Below are 15,376 nucleotides of genomic sequence, written 5' to 3' on the forward strand. Positions count from 1 at the left end.
AAAAGGTAAATAATCAAACATTGAAACAGCCTTGGACGTGCACCTTCAGCCCACGGCCGAGGCACACCATCTATCAAGGCTGTCCCATTGGCATACACATGCACCTCAACCCAAAGGTTGAAGCACATGGTCAATCAAAACACATGCATCCTGACCCAGAATGACCAGAATGCATGGTCATACAATTGGACCCCTCCTCCATGGAAGTGAGACCCCACGACTTCAACACCATGCCGTCCCGACGAGTGCTTATTTTTCCACTTATGAAGTGGCCTTTTTTAATAAATAAAAAAAGGTAAAAAATCAAACATTTGAACAGCCTTGGACGTGCACCTCGACCCCATGGCCAAGGCACACCGTCTATCAAGGCTGTCCCAATAACATTACACATGCACCTCAGCCCAAAGGCTGAAGCACATGGTCATTCAAACACATGCATCCTGACCCCGAGGGGGCACAATGCATGGTCATACAATCATACAATTGGACCACTCCTCTCAATAGGAGTAGGTCCACTGACAAGGTATTACTCCTGTCATGTAAGTATATACATATACATACAGTCACGTGAAAAAGTAAGTACACCCTGTGTAAAGTTTTGACTTTTTCAACATATTTCAACATACAGCTATTTGATCTTCATTTCAACAATATTGAGAGATAAAGGTGATATAATATAACAAATATCATGAAACATTTACATTTTGTAGTCAATTGTATAATTCAAATAAACATAAATGCAAATTTCGCATGTGGAAAAAGTAAGTACACCCTTGGCTCTAATAGGTGGTATTGCCCCCTTTGGCAGAAACAACCTCAAGTCGGCGTTTCTTATAACTGTCGACCAGTCTCTGACATCGACTGGGAGAAATTTTTGCCCACTCCTCCATGCAGAATTCTTTTTAAGCTGTGTGATGTTTAAGGGGTTTCTTGCATGCACAGCTCGTTTCAAATACCCCCACAACATCTCGATGGGATTTAGGTCCGGGCTTTGACTTGGCCATTCCAGAACCCTCCATTTCTTTCTTTTCAGCCATTCCTTGGTGGATTTACTGATATGTTTAGGGTCATTGTCATGTTGCAAGGTCCACCTTCGGTTGAGCTTCAACTTTCCAACAGATGGCCTCACATTATCCTTAAGCACCCTCTGGTACAATGAAGAATTCATAGTGGATTCTATGATGGTGAGCTGCCCAGGCCCTGATGCAGCAAAGCTGCCCCAAACCATAATATTTCCACCACCATACTTTACAGTTGGTATCAGGTTCTTGTGGTCAAATGCTGTCTTTGGTTTTCGCCAAACATGTCTTTTGATACTGTGGCCAAATAGCTCTACCTTTGACTCATCTGTCCAGAGCACATTGTTCCAGAAGTGCTGGCCTTTGCCGAGGTGTTCATTGGCAAACTTTAGTCTTGCCCTGATGTTCTTTCTAGACAGCAAAGGTTTCCTCCTGGCACACCTCCCATGTAGATCAAATTTGTGCAGCTTCTTTCTAATGGTAGACTCGTGCACTTTGACATCAACAGTGGCAAGAGCTACCTGTAGGTCCCGTGATGACATTCTGGGGTTCTTAGAGACTTCTTTCAGCATCTTGCAGTCTGCTCTCGGGCTGAACTTGCTGGGGCGGCCTGGCCTGAACTAGTTGGCAGTTGTTTGGAATCTACTCCACTTGTAGATGATCTTCTGGACAGTCGAATGATTGATTTCAAATTGTTTGGAGATCTTTTTAAATCCCTTCCCAGACTCGCAGGCATCTATAACCTCTTTCTGAAGGCCTCAGAGAGCTCTTTTGATCTAGGCATGGTGACGCCGCACACTTCAACAACAAAGAGCAAACCAAACTAAATGTCTGAGGTTTAAATAAGACAGGTTTCTCCAAGATCCTCTCTAACGATGTTCTAATCATTTGCACCTGAGCTGGTGCACCTGATTCTAATTTTAGGTATTTGAAGTAGTGATAAATGTCGGGGTGTACTTATTTTTTCCACATGCGAAATTTGCATTTATGTTTATTTAAATTATACAATGGACGACAAAATGTAAATGTTTCATGATATTTGTTATATTATATCACCTTTATCTCTCAATATTGTTGAAATGAAGATCAAATAGCTATGTTGAAATATGTTGAAAAAGTCAAACCTTTACATGTGGTGTACTTACTTTTTCACATGACTGTATACACACGAGAAACAGACGGTTCTACTTTTACAAATAAATGCAAAAATCGAGTATAATTACCTCCACCACCAAAGGTGGGATAGGATACAAAACGTAAACTGTTCAGCCTAGTGGAGGTCTGCGCTTTACTGACCACTGTCCCAGAAGCAAGCAAACAATTTACATTTATTAACGGCACTCACAGGTCATACATCTCCTACTCTCATCCCCCCCTCTCCCACCTTTCCCATACCCCCAAACATTTTTTTATCGTAAATGTCATCATTTTAAATTTACACTGTGTGCATCGACAAGTTCTAGATATGACCTATCCATCAGAGTTAGAATGAAGCAAACAGGATATGGTTGGACTCTGGGAAGTCCAACTGAATGTTGGTAATGATGGCATTGGCTTTCAGGTTGCAGACTGCATAAAATAAATCACCAAACCTGCCATGTTCACGTGAGGTAATCCCGCAAGGTCCCAAGTCCACTCACTGTCTGGGATGATTGAGGATGTCGGGTAGAATGCGCCGTCCACAGGCCTTGCACGAGTCCATATCGTCAGGTGTATTTTGCACTACGAGCGACATGATATCAACGTTTTGGGCGAGTTGATCAGAAAGTTCTCGAAATCTTTCATTGTGCAGAGACTCACCCTTTCTCTCAGGTACTTTTCAGCTTCTTTTAGATTAGAAGTGTTGTGATACATTTTATATCACAACTAGCCAGGTACCAGTGCTATGTACAGGTGTGAAGCCAAAAACAAACAACGAATGTGGGAACGGTGAATGCTAAACCATGGAACGAATAAATTCAACATTCTTGTGCCACCTGTAGTCAAACGTCAGACATGGACAGCCGGTTCGTGAAGGACTTGGGCAAAACATGCGGTTCCATACCCAGGCAATGGCGAATCTGCATATGGCGAATCCACGAATGTCACAGTTAGAAAGTATAACCCCTCACGTCATTTCCTCATTCATATTTTTAACTCAATATCTCTATTTTCATTCCAAACAGCATCATTCCAATAATAAATTAATACTATAACAAAATACTGTGTTAAATCACGATTGTATTGAGATATCATCAAACCAGCCCATTGTCGTCATCTGTCCACTTCCGGATTCGGGAGCAGGTCGGTATCAAGTTAATTTCAAAATCATAATTTGAGGAATTTATGAAACCTCCTACCTACCTTACAACATTCGCTGGAATCCCAAAACGTTCCACAGAACGTTTGGTGGGACTAGCCCTAAAACTGAGGGAGTAGTTTGGGGAAAGACAGCCAGACAGACAGACACTCCTGTTTTATAATACTAGTACACCCGCAGACTGCGGGAGGGGCAGGAAGGGTCATTCCTCTTTGGGGTATATAGATTACAGTCGATCTATGGACGGATCTCAAGAACATTGGGTGTGTGTTCATTTACCAAGTTTCTTGTGGGGAGATCGTCAAGTGGTTTAAGCATTCGAGCAAGCACTCCATTCAAAACCGTTAAGGAACGTTTGGCTTGGCAAGCACTAGCTCGCTGCTTGGTAAAGGAGCACAACCGGATCTTCTCCCTTTCAGTTTCGTATCAAACAGCAGGAGCGAGTTTCGAAAGTTCGCTACGAAAAATGCCACGGTAGCGGTAGAAAGGGCCATGTTATTAACCCAACATTTGTGGATTATATAGAGTACAGTAGATCTTCGCTCAGTTCGAAGTAAACCTTACTTCACAGATGTCAGGATTCCTCCAAATTTCTTCATTTAGTGTTATAAACAGCATTAGCGACTGTTTAAAAAGCTAAGCATACGTGTTTGTGGTTTATAATATTTTTACTTCCTGTTGCTCCCACGGAAACGCCATTATAACTATAAGCTATTTATACACGTTATCACTGCAGGAAAAACGCCTTGGGGAAGTGGGACATTACTAGTACCCGACTGCAAAGCCGCAATGAGCCGGCGAAGCCAAACCCTCTTGCCACTATTTTACCCATCACTATGGCATCAGTAGGTTAGGTAGTAGGTAGGTGTAATAGGTACCGTACCTGGTAAGACTTGGTAAAAGAGAAGAGCAGACAGTCCTCCCCAATACCTACATCTATCTATAATTCCAGTAATCTCTGTGTGTATGTTTGTATGTTTGTATGTCTGTGACCGCTGTTTCTCGACAACCACGGGTCCGATATACTTTAAACTTGCCAGGTATATTGCTGGGGACCCGAGGATGTGCCTTTTCAAGGTTTCATATTAATCGGACAAGTAGTTACCGAGCTATGTCCAAAAAACGATTCAACCAATCAGAGAGCAGCGAGCTATCACATGTGCCGAACGTGGCGAACAGACTCTGCCTCGGACGGCACATTTGAGAGCGTATTCATTTATTTCACGTTGGAAAACTATGTTGCCGTTAAACTATGTTTTAAAACTAATTAAAACTACTATCTATAATTCCACGGGTCCGATAAAAAACACCGTACTCGCAAGCCGTTCGCTTTGGACCAAACCATTTCATGTAAATAGAGGGGGGGGGATTGTCACCGTACTCGCAAGCCGTTCGCTTTGGACCAAACCATTTCATGTAAATAGAGGGGGGGGGATATAATTTTAGATATATATATAGTACGGGCATGCCCTAGTACAATAAATGTCACAAGAAGCTTAAGGAAGTATCTATACGATGTGCTAGCTTAGGGCCTATTTTAAGAAATTTTAACTGGGCTTAATATACGTTTTCACAGTATGTGTGTCGTCTTCTAACTTCATTCGCTGTCAGGGCTGGTTCTCTCCGGGCACTGCGGCTTCCTCCACCAGAAGAAGTTAGCTTGCAGTAAGATCAGTGCCGACAGATCAGACAATAGCGCCGTTTCAACGGCAATGTGTGACTGTCGTTAATCAAACCGTGTCGATGGCGCTGATTGGCTGACCGAAGCTGATCGCTGATTGGTCAGCTCACAAAATTTCGCAAATTCAGACCTAAAATGATACCATTTGCATTCTGGATGAGATTAAAATTGATAAAATTTACTTCTTGATTAATTCGGTGAATTCCGTCTCAACTTCGGATATTTCCGGCCGTGAAAAACTATCCCCTACGGCCGCGAGATTTCTAAAAAATAATTCATCAATTGTAGAATATTTGATGCCGTTTTCACCCTCCGAAACGCGTAATAAGCTTTTTTGAAATATTTTTTCAAATGCTCGAATCTCATTGGTTCCGGTGTTTGGTGACGATTTTCGTTGAAGATAACGAGGTTGGTCTTAAAGTATTTTAATTACAAATTAGAGGTGCATAAGATTGTGAATCAAACAAAGACGGGTGAAACAAACTCCAATTTAACTTTTTCGTAATTTTTTCATGCATACTTCCGCATCCGCAAGATGGCGGCCTCCAATGAGCGATTTGGTGCGTCAAAGCTTCGAAATTCTCAAGCCAAGGGATCCAGCAAAATCTGGCTTTTCAACATAATACGTACGCGTTCATTGACAACACCAGCTTCGCTGGCTACTAGTACCGACTGCAAAGCCGCAATGAGCCGGCAAAGCCAAAGCCTCTTGCCACTATTTTACCCATCACTATGGTATCAGTAGGTTAGGTAGTTGGTAGTAGGTAGGTGTAGTAGGTACCGTACCTGGTAAGACTTGGTAAAAGAGAAGAGCAGACAGTCCTCCCCAATACCTGCATACCTCTTGCCACTATTTTACCCATCACCATGGCATCAGTAGGTTAGGTAGTTGGTAGTAGGTAGGTAGGTAGTTGGTAGTAGGTAGGTGTAGTAGGTACCGTACCTGGTAAGACTTGGTAAAAGAGAAGAGCAGACAGTCCTCCCCAATGGCAATACCTGCATACAATAAATGTCACAAGAAGCTTAAGGAAGTAACTATACGATGTGCTAGCTTAAGGCCTATTTTTAACTGGGCTTAACATACGTTTTCACAGTAAGTGTGTAGTCTTCTAACTTCAGTCGCTGTCAGGCGCCAGGGCTGGTTCTCTGACTCTCCGGGCACGGCGGCTTCGTCCACTAGAAGAAGTTAGCTTGCAGTGATTAATTTGGTGAAATCCGTCTCAACTTCGGATATTTCCGGCCGTGAAAAACTATCCGTATTTCTAAACTAAATATGTAAACGGCTTATACCATATTTCTGGCCGTGAAAAACTATCCCATACGGCCGCGAGATTTCTAAAAAATAATTCTTCGTCAATGTTAGAATATTTGATGCCGCTTTCACCGTCCGAAACGCGTAATAATATTTTTTCAAATGCTCGAATCTCATTGGTTCTGGTGTTTGATGACGATTTTCGTTGAAGATAACGAGGTTGGTCTTAACGTATTTTAATTACTAATTAGAGGTTTCATGAGATTGTGAATCAAAGAACGACGGGTGAAACAAACTCCTATTGAACTTTTTCGCAATTGTTTTATGCAAACTTCCGCATCCGATCGATGGCTGTCTCCAGCACTCCATCCAGTGAGTGATTTCATTTTAGAAATATTTTTTCAAATGCTCGAATCTCATACCGTATTTCTGGCCGTGAAAAACTATCCCATACGGCCGCGAGATTTCTAAAAAATAATTCTTCGTCAATGTTAGAATATTTGACGCCGTTTTCACCGTCCGAAACGCGTAATAATATTTTTTCAAATGCTCGAATCTCATTGGTTCTGGTGTTTGATGACGATTTTCGTTGAAGATAACGAGGTTGGTCTTAACGTATTTTAATTACTAATTAGAGGTTTCATGAGATTGTGAATCAAAGAACGACGGGTGAAACAAACTCCTATTGAACTTTTTCGCAATTGTTTTATGCAAACTTCCGCATCCGGTCGATGGCTGTCTCCAGCACTCCATCCAGTGAGCGCTTTCATTTTAGAAATATTTTTGCAAATGCTCGACTCTCATTGGGTCCGGTGTTTGGTGACGCGTTTTGTTGAAGATGACCTGGCCCGTGCGGGCCGATGTTGGTCTTAAATTATTTTATTAATACATCGGAGGTGCATAAGATTGTGAATCAAACGACGACGGGTGAAAGAAACTCAGAATGAACGTTTTAAATTTGTTATGCATACTTCCGCCTCCGCAAGATGGCTGCGCCCACTGCGCTTCGGAATCTCGAGCCAAGGCATAATCAGGTTTTCAACATAATACGTACTCGTTTATTGACAACACCGGCTTCGCCGGCTATTAATATTAATATTGTTTTGTAATAACATTAACAATATGCTATTATCATTAATTTTGTTATTAAAAGCGTCTTTGGAAAAACGCCATGAGAAATCTTGGAAATACGCCACAATAAAGCTAATTTAACATTTATATACACCTCAACGTGCAACCCCATTGACGGCAATGGCGGGGAAACTCGCTCGGGGGGAGAAAACCCCCTTGTGGAGGGGGGCAAATGAATGTGCTACAACCTTCATTGTGTAACCCTTCATCATCCTGTCAAGTTTGGTTGAGATTGGATAAGTAACGACGGAATGTATTGGCGTCAAAAATTCATCAGACAGACAGACAGACACAAATGGCGTATTTTAGTATGATGATGATGATATATCCTGATTTTGGCATGAAGGATACACTTTCCGTCGCTACTGCCGCCACCCCGATGGACTTCGTTGCTGGGGGTGTTTCTGCACATGCACGCTGAACATTCTGGGGTGGATTACATATTTTTGAAAGTCATGTATTATGAGTGCTTTGAGATAGTTGGATGATGTTTTGCTTGAGAGTGAGGCAAAGATTAATTTCAAATAAAATCAGGAATTGTTAGATTTAATTATCAAATTTTTCCCTCATATCTTTCAATGAAGAGGACACCCTTAATTACACAGCAAATGCAACCTCAGTGAATGCCAGAATCATTCATTCCTGTGCGGAAGCAGCCACGTCTTGTTCATAATTTAGTCAAGCACGTACATGAGTGATGACACGTTTGTATTTTCTTGTATTTTTTTCTACGTCCTTCAAACAAATACTTTTTGTGTTTCCTTTTCCTCATTGTTTAGGATGGTATGGGACACCTGCGCATTACAGACAGTGGGCTGAGGTTGGAAGGAGAGTCTGAGTTTCTGCATCCATTATATGCGAAGGAGATTCGGTCCCGCCTGGTGAGAGTCTGCCTTTCATCCTCCCACCTTTCTACACCCAACATCCCACATCCAGCATACTGCATACCGCTGTACTATGGGAACAGCAACCATTATCTCATGTTGGGCACTCATTCTATGCACAATACCATTATACATGTTATATGGAGCAGCACATTGCGGCCATTATACCAGAGCAGTGAGCATTTTACAATCCTGCAGCATGAGTGGCCATCTATTTATTTTGCAAAAATGATAGTGTTTTATATTCCTTTCCCTCTCCCACTCACATCTGCTCCCCCAACCCTTTCTTAGTGCGTGCATGTAAACTATGTATGTAAATTCGCCTCTTAGTCCAGACACACAGTGGGCGTGCCGTCTTCACATCCCACTTAAATCAATCCCACTCCTCCCTCCAGGTCTTTAAAACAGCGGTTCACCACCATCTCTTATCTTCCCCCATCCAAAACCTTGATCTTTTCTACCCCCGTTAATTCAACCGCAGATCCACTTTTTTGAAATTCCGACTTTTTTTTTTTTATTTTTTTTTTTTTGTATACAGAATCGAGGCTCGTGAAAGAGCTAACATTTATCACAAACAAAAAAAAAGAGGGAGCGGTGGACAAGATGGGGAGAGAAGGGGAAGCACACAAACACAACATTTGACTTCTTTCCTGGAAGTCCCAGCAGTGTCCATGTGTTTTTTTTAACCTCTCCCACCACTTCCCCCCCCCACCCCCCCCAAGCCCTCTCCCTCCCACAGATCTCCCGATGTCCCTGCCCTCCATCTTGTCTCCCGGTCCCTTTATCATATGTTTTATGTTTTATGTGTCAGTTTGTCTTTTTTGTGATCAACATTAGCTCTTACACGAGCCTCGACCTTCTATACAAAATTTTTTTTTTTTAATCCAGCAGGAATTGATTGCGTGTCACTGGGTCCTACTTCCCGACCTCCTGTGTTTCAGGACTCAGCTCTGCTGGTGCAGTCCGCACGTAACGTGACCGTCAATGCGAGGGATGAGGAGGGACGGGTCGCCGGACAGCTTGTGGTCGGTACGTCTTATGCTCCTTACAACTCAAAAATCAGTTTACCCATTGGGGGTGTAGCGGAGTCTGTTCACTGTACGAACAATGGCAATGCCACCCAATGCTATTGCAGCCTGTCTGTCAAGTTCATAACAATCCTGCACCATCCTGGATTGAAGACACAATAACAGTTCGACCAAGCCATTGGTGTTGGAATGAACGTCACAGCAGGAGTGTTTGCACCTTCAAGGACTGCGATATAAGTGGGAGGTGGTACTGGCATTTCCACAGCACCGTTGGTGCTCACATCATGGGAGATGCATGTCCTATAATGTAAGCCTCGATTCTTCAAAGGTTTTTGTGTACACGTGATCGGGGCTCGTGGACGAGCTAGAACAGAAGGGAAAGGCAACAAAATGGAAAGGGGGAAACACCATCAGCAGAGTAGAAGTGAGAGCAAGATCAAGGGGAAGGGAAGAATGACACGTGGGGATGAACAAGCTGCACATGAGCTGAATGAAACGCAGCAGGTAGGGGAAGGGGAAAGCGGGGATGAAAAAGAAAGGGAACAAACCAACTGACAACTAACAAACAAAAAGAGGTGTGGGAGAGGTTGGAAAAAAGTCTCAATATCCTGAAAAAATGGTGTGTTTGGGAATGGGGTCATTTGGGGGCAGAAGAGATCATGAGTATGGATGGGGGATGACCCGAGGTAGTGGTGAATAGCCGTCTTGAAGCCCTGGAGGGAAGAATGGAACTGAACAGACTCGGGAATTTGGGATCCACAGATGAGAGAAAAGAGGAATACATGAGTGGAGGTGACACAAATGATGTTTTATTTTCTAAAAACAACAACAACAAATTCTGTCACTTTGTGAGTACATGTCACATGAGCATTCAAAAGGTAATCGGACCGATATACTCATAAAGGTTCACGGATTGATATTTTGACGAAGATGAAATATTCCCTAACGAATCAATGCTATCCTTGCGTATTATAAAATATATATATATATAATAAAACCTTGACGTTTATTGAACTTTTGTAACTAATCTCGTTCCGATAAACTTTTTGAGCACCCACATATTTTAAGCAATCTTGCAATAACATCTTGCGTAATGCTCAATAAGCACAATGTAATAGTTATTACAACCCCATTTCCCTTTTATGAATAATCAATGGCTCGTGATAATTTTGAATTTATTCCTTCCTCGCTACTGTACGTCTGCGCGGAATTCATTTTGCGAGGGGAAGTTAGCCTTGGGTTCAACACGCGATGGCGACAGAATAAATTGTAGTCTTACATTGGACGATGCTCTGGTGTGAACTTTAAGGCATAATCATAATCTATGGCAAACTCTCATGACAATAATCAAATAAAACATCAGGTCTGCCGTGCATTGCATGGGAAAACCATCCTCAGTGTTGCACTCGCAGATACAGTGGGATCATTACTAGCAAAATCGAAGATGTTTCATGGATATTGGTTGATCTTGTGCATTATTCTGTCTGTCTGTATGTCAGTCGCCTACAGGTCTGGGGGGAGGGTGAGGGGGTGAACTAAGTGTTTTGTTGGTTTTTGAAATGTCTTGATTATTTTTGGAATGTGTATAAGTGGTTTCGGGTTTGTGTTGAATGAATGTGGGCGAAATCCACCGAGCCATGCCACTCACCTGTAACACCAGGACAGGGCCCGTGGAAATTTGGGATGCATTAGGATGTTTGCATTAGGATGATGCAGGTAACGTTGAGTCTTGTGGCATCCACCGGGGGACGCGGTCTGTAGGATGGGGTTGTATAAATGTTTTTAGGAGTTCTGGAATTTTGCAAGTTAACTTTTGTGGTTAAGTTAGGTTTTTGAATGTTTCTTGTTTCCCTTCCTCCGCAGGAACGACCAATTATAACGATTCTAAATATTTGAAATGCATGGTTCGTTAAGGGGGTTAGGGTTAGGTTAAATGTCTAAAATTGTCATTTTTCATCCGATTGACTTGGAAATTAAACAACAATTACATAGTGCATCAATTAAATGAGAAAGCAAATGTTTTGAGGTCAATAAGTCAAAGGTCAATTCAAGGTCAAACTTTTAAAATCATCAATTTTCATCTGAAAAATCGTCACTTTTCATCCGATTGACTTGGAAAAAAAACAAAAAAAAAACACCTTTAGAGGCCATTTTTCCCCGCAAAGCGGGGGTTGGCCTTTTTCGGGAACCGTGGTTGTTGTTGTTTTTCGGTCCCCTTTTTGAAGCAATGTTTTACGGCCGGATGCCCTTCCTGACGCCAACCCTTTTTGCCGCCTTTAACGACAAACAGGGAATTACCAGTGAACTGGTACTCAATTAGCCGACCTCGGAAGGATGACAGGCTGAGTCAACCCCCCTGGTGTTAATTCAGCGATTGACCGGGATTCGAACCCAGGATCCTAGGATCCTAAGCCGGCACCCTAGCCGCTAGCCCAACACCAGGGACTCCAGGGATTGACTTGGAAATTAAACAATAATTACAGAGTGCATCACGGAATTGGGAAACCAACTGTTTTTGAGGTCAAAGGTCAACTCAAGGTTGCTAACTTATAAATCATCAATTTTCATCTGAAAAATCGTCACTCTTCATCCGATTGACTCGGAAATTAAACAACAATTTCGTAGTGCATCAATTAAATGAGAAACCAACTGTTTTTGAGGTCAAAGGTCAATTCAAAGTCAAACTTTTAAATCATCAATTTTCATCTGAAAAATCGTCACTTTTCATCCGATTGACTTGGAAATTAAACAACAATTACATAGTGCATCAATTAAATGAGAAAACAACTGTTTTGAGGTCAAAAAGTCAAAGGTCAACTCAAGGTCAAACTTTTAAAATCATCAATTTTCATCTGAAAAATCGTCACTTTTCATCTGATTGACTTGGAAATTAAACAACAATTACATAGTGCATCACGGAATTGAGAAACCAACTGTTTTCGAGGTCAAAGGTCAATTCAAGGTCAAACGTTTAAAATCAACAATTTTCATCTGAAAAATCGTCACTTTTCATCCGATTGACTTGGAAATTAAACAGCAATTACATGGTGCATCATTGAAATGAGAAAGCAACTATTTTGAGGTGAATAGGTCAAAGGTCAATTCAAGGTCAAACTTTTAAAATCAACAATTTTCATCTGAAAAATTGTCAATTTTCATCCGATTGACTTGGAAATTAAACAGCAATTGCATAGCGCCTCACTGAATTGGGAAACCAACTATTTTAAGGTCAAAGGTAAACTGTAGGTCAAACTTCTAAGATTATCAATTTTTATCTGAAAAATCATCATTTTAAATTTGATCGACCCGAGCTTTGATTAAGATCGTCAATTTAATCTTAATGAAATGGACAATTTGATGTATCCGTGGCAACTTTCTATTTTGGGAGGGGGGGGGGGGATTTTGCAAGTATCGTTCTCTGCATGACATCTTCTTGTTATTGTTTCTTTATGTTCTTCCTCCGACGTTTCATTTATATCCGATCTATCACTGTGTGCATCCTGGGAATGTCTGAATGGCTTCCTTGGGTTGATGGAATGTTCTACGATCACTCTGGATCTCTTTACATGACATGTTTGCTGTTCAAGCTCAAAGATCAAAGCTGATCACATTGGAGGAAAAACATGCCTGTCCCTTTTTTGTGTTTCCTGAACTAAAGTTCTGTTATTCGGATCACGTGACTAGTCAGTTTACATGTGCCTTACCTTTATGTTAACTGTCAAGAATCATTTGCCATTATTTATTGAGTTTAAATTGGTGATTTATTTTGTTGGCGGATTTTTGGCAGCACTCTTTTCATAGGGAGCGTGTTAGTATTGTTTAGTAAATTTAATGGCGGAATACCAAGCCGTGGACTATATGGCATTTGTACCAGACTCGGTGCGTAATTGTAAGAGCATCCGCTCGGAGTCTGGCAGGTTGGCTGTTCGAACCTCGGTCGAGTCATACCAAAGACTTTAAAAATGGTACGTGCTGCTTCATCGTTTATTTAAAATATCGAGCATGAACAAACAACCATAGGTTGACAATGATATTGCAGGCTTGATGGCCCTAATGGCCTCCTCCTGCATATAAGTTTCTTGAAGAGGAGCTCATATTCTATAATATGTTGGCCTGACCATACAAGATGGGCTTTATCTCCTCCCGGAAGGTCATTTAATTTGACAGTCTAAATTTAAATGACAAGTTCTGACAAAATTGTTTTTCTCTGAGAGTCTGACATATTTTTTGGGGGATCTGACATATTCATTATCCTCAAGATTTACCTCCTCCCTGAAGGTCATTAGTTAGCCAGCTGGTTTTTTTTATTGACAGTCTAATCGTAGCATGGTAATTCACTTGAGACTTGATCAGTTTCCAGAAGCTCTGAATCCAAACGTTTTACAATACTGCCTCCATACTTTTGGATTCCGTCCCATCTTCTCAACTTTGGACTTGCTGCTGCTTCTCTCAACACTGGGTGGAGGTCCTGTGTCTCAAGCAAGAGGTCAGGCTGTATCTCAGACATTTGACACAGTCTGCCACCTAGCTCTGTTTGCTACGTTTTGTGCCTACGAATACAAGGCCACCTCGATGTTTGCCTGCCTCGATTATTTCCTCCACTCACGTCATCAACATATGGCTCTCAATGGAATTCTCTCATTTCTTCTCTCACTGGAGGTTGGAATAGCCAAAGGCAGCATCTCCAGCCCAAACCTGTTTCTAGTGTACATTAATGACATCTTCGATCCCCTGGAAAACCCTATTCTCCTATTTCTAGATGACTCCACATAATAGAGTACAATTCCACATCCACCGACAAGCCGGTAGCAACGGCTTCCCACTCTGTTGACCTAGAAAGGATCAGATTATGGTCAAATATGTGGAACTAGAATGAAACTCGGTAGAGCGCATACCTCCGCCATGCTGACCAGTTTACGTTTTGTATCCACTGATAGGTCGGATCTGGATACGGACTTCAACCAAAAGCTAATCGGCTTGTTCTTGTCACTTACCCAACTCGTCCATCAAGTTTTGGCATAAGTAGTATATAAATTATTGAAATATCGTGCTACATGTCGTTGTTGGCCCTATCACTGTTGGCATAAGTCACGTTTTAAGTGAAGAATCACTTTAAAAAATTTGGACCTTCACCAAAATCGAATTGATTTGTCCTTGTCGCAACCCATCTTGTCCACCAAATTTCGTTTGAATTTGTCCACAACCTATTGAGATATCCTGTTGAGACAGATAAACAAACAGACAAAACAGACAAACAGATATTGAGACAGACAAACAAACAAACAAACAAACAAACAAGAAAAAGTCGTGCATAGCACGATACTTGCGAAATCCCTAAAATACGTTTTTGGCCTATGATGACCTCAAAAATAATTGGTGGTTGAATTCAGTGACCCGGTACGCAAAAAAAAAATAAAAAATTTAATATATACTTTTCCTTTTACTTTTTGACCTGGTATACAAATCCTCTTAAAATTTCAAGTCAGATGAAAATTGAGAATTTTTGAAACTTGACCTATGGTGACCTTTTGGCCTATGTTGGCCTGAAAAATATTTGGTTGTTGAATTTAGTGACCAGATATGCAAATCCTCTTCAAATTTCAAGTTAATCGGATGAAAATTGAGGATTTTAGAAATTCGGCCTATGTTGACCTTTTGGCCTATTTGACCAGTTTGACCAGTCCCAGTTTGACCAATCAGTTGACCAGTTTAACCATAAGCCTCAAAATATAGTTGGGGGTTGAATTCAGTGACCAGATATTCAAATCCTGTTCACATTTTCAAGTTATTTGGATGAAAATTGAGGATTTTAGAAACTTGGCTTCTGTTGACCTTTTGGCCTATATTGACCTCAAAAATACTCAGTGGCTGAATTTTTTTTTTTTTTTTTTGTATACTAAATCGAGGCTCGTGAAAGAGCTGGCATTTACTTCACAAACAAATCAACCAGACAAACAAAATATTTAAAAAGAGGGAGTGGAAGACAAGAGAAGGGGAAGCACACAAACACTTGAGGGCACACAACATTTAAGAGCAGGGAGATGTGTGGGAGGGAGAGGGCTTGGGGGGAGGGGGGTGGCAG

General features: G+C 41.4%; 2 protein-coding genes across 4 annotated transcripts in view; both read left to right on the forward strand.

Annotated features, from left to right (window-relative positions):
• Positions 1 to 15,376, forward strand: part of LOC137439479 (gamma-sarcoglycan) — a 434,894-nt gene that overhangs the window by 313,714 nt on the left and 105,804 nt on the right. For all 3 annotated transcript variants that reach the window (XM_078768409.1, XM_068135254.2, XM_078768408.1), the window contains exons 3-4: positions 8,162 to 8,263; positions 9,208 to 9,295. In XM_078768409.1, coding sequence (XP_078624535.1) covers positions 8,162 to 8,263; positions 9,208 to 9,295 — 190 coding nt within the window. The remainder of the gene's footprint in view (positions 1 to 8,161; positions 8,264 to 9,207; positions 9,296 to 15,376) is intronic.
• The window catches only part of CHM (CHM Rab escort protein), a 1,037,168-nt gene that overhangs the window by 232,443 nt on the left and 789,349 nt on the right, over positions 1 to 15,376 (forward strand). The gene's annotated exons all lie outside the window — the stretch shown is intronic.

This window comes from Myxine glutinosa, chromosome 14 (genome assembly GCF_964187855.1).
Source record: "Myxine glutinosa chromosome 14, kmMyxGlut1.1, whole genome shotgun sequence".
NCBI lineage: Eukaryota > Metazoa > Chordata > Myxini > Myxiniformes > Myxinidae > Myxine > Myxine glutinosa.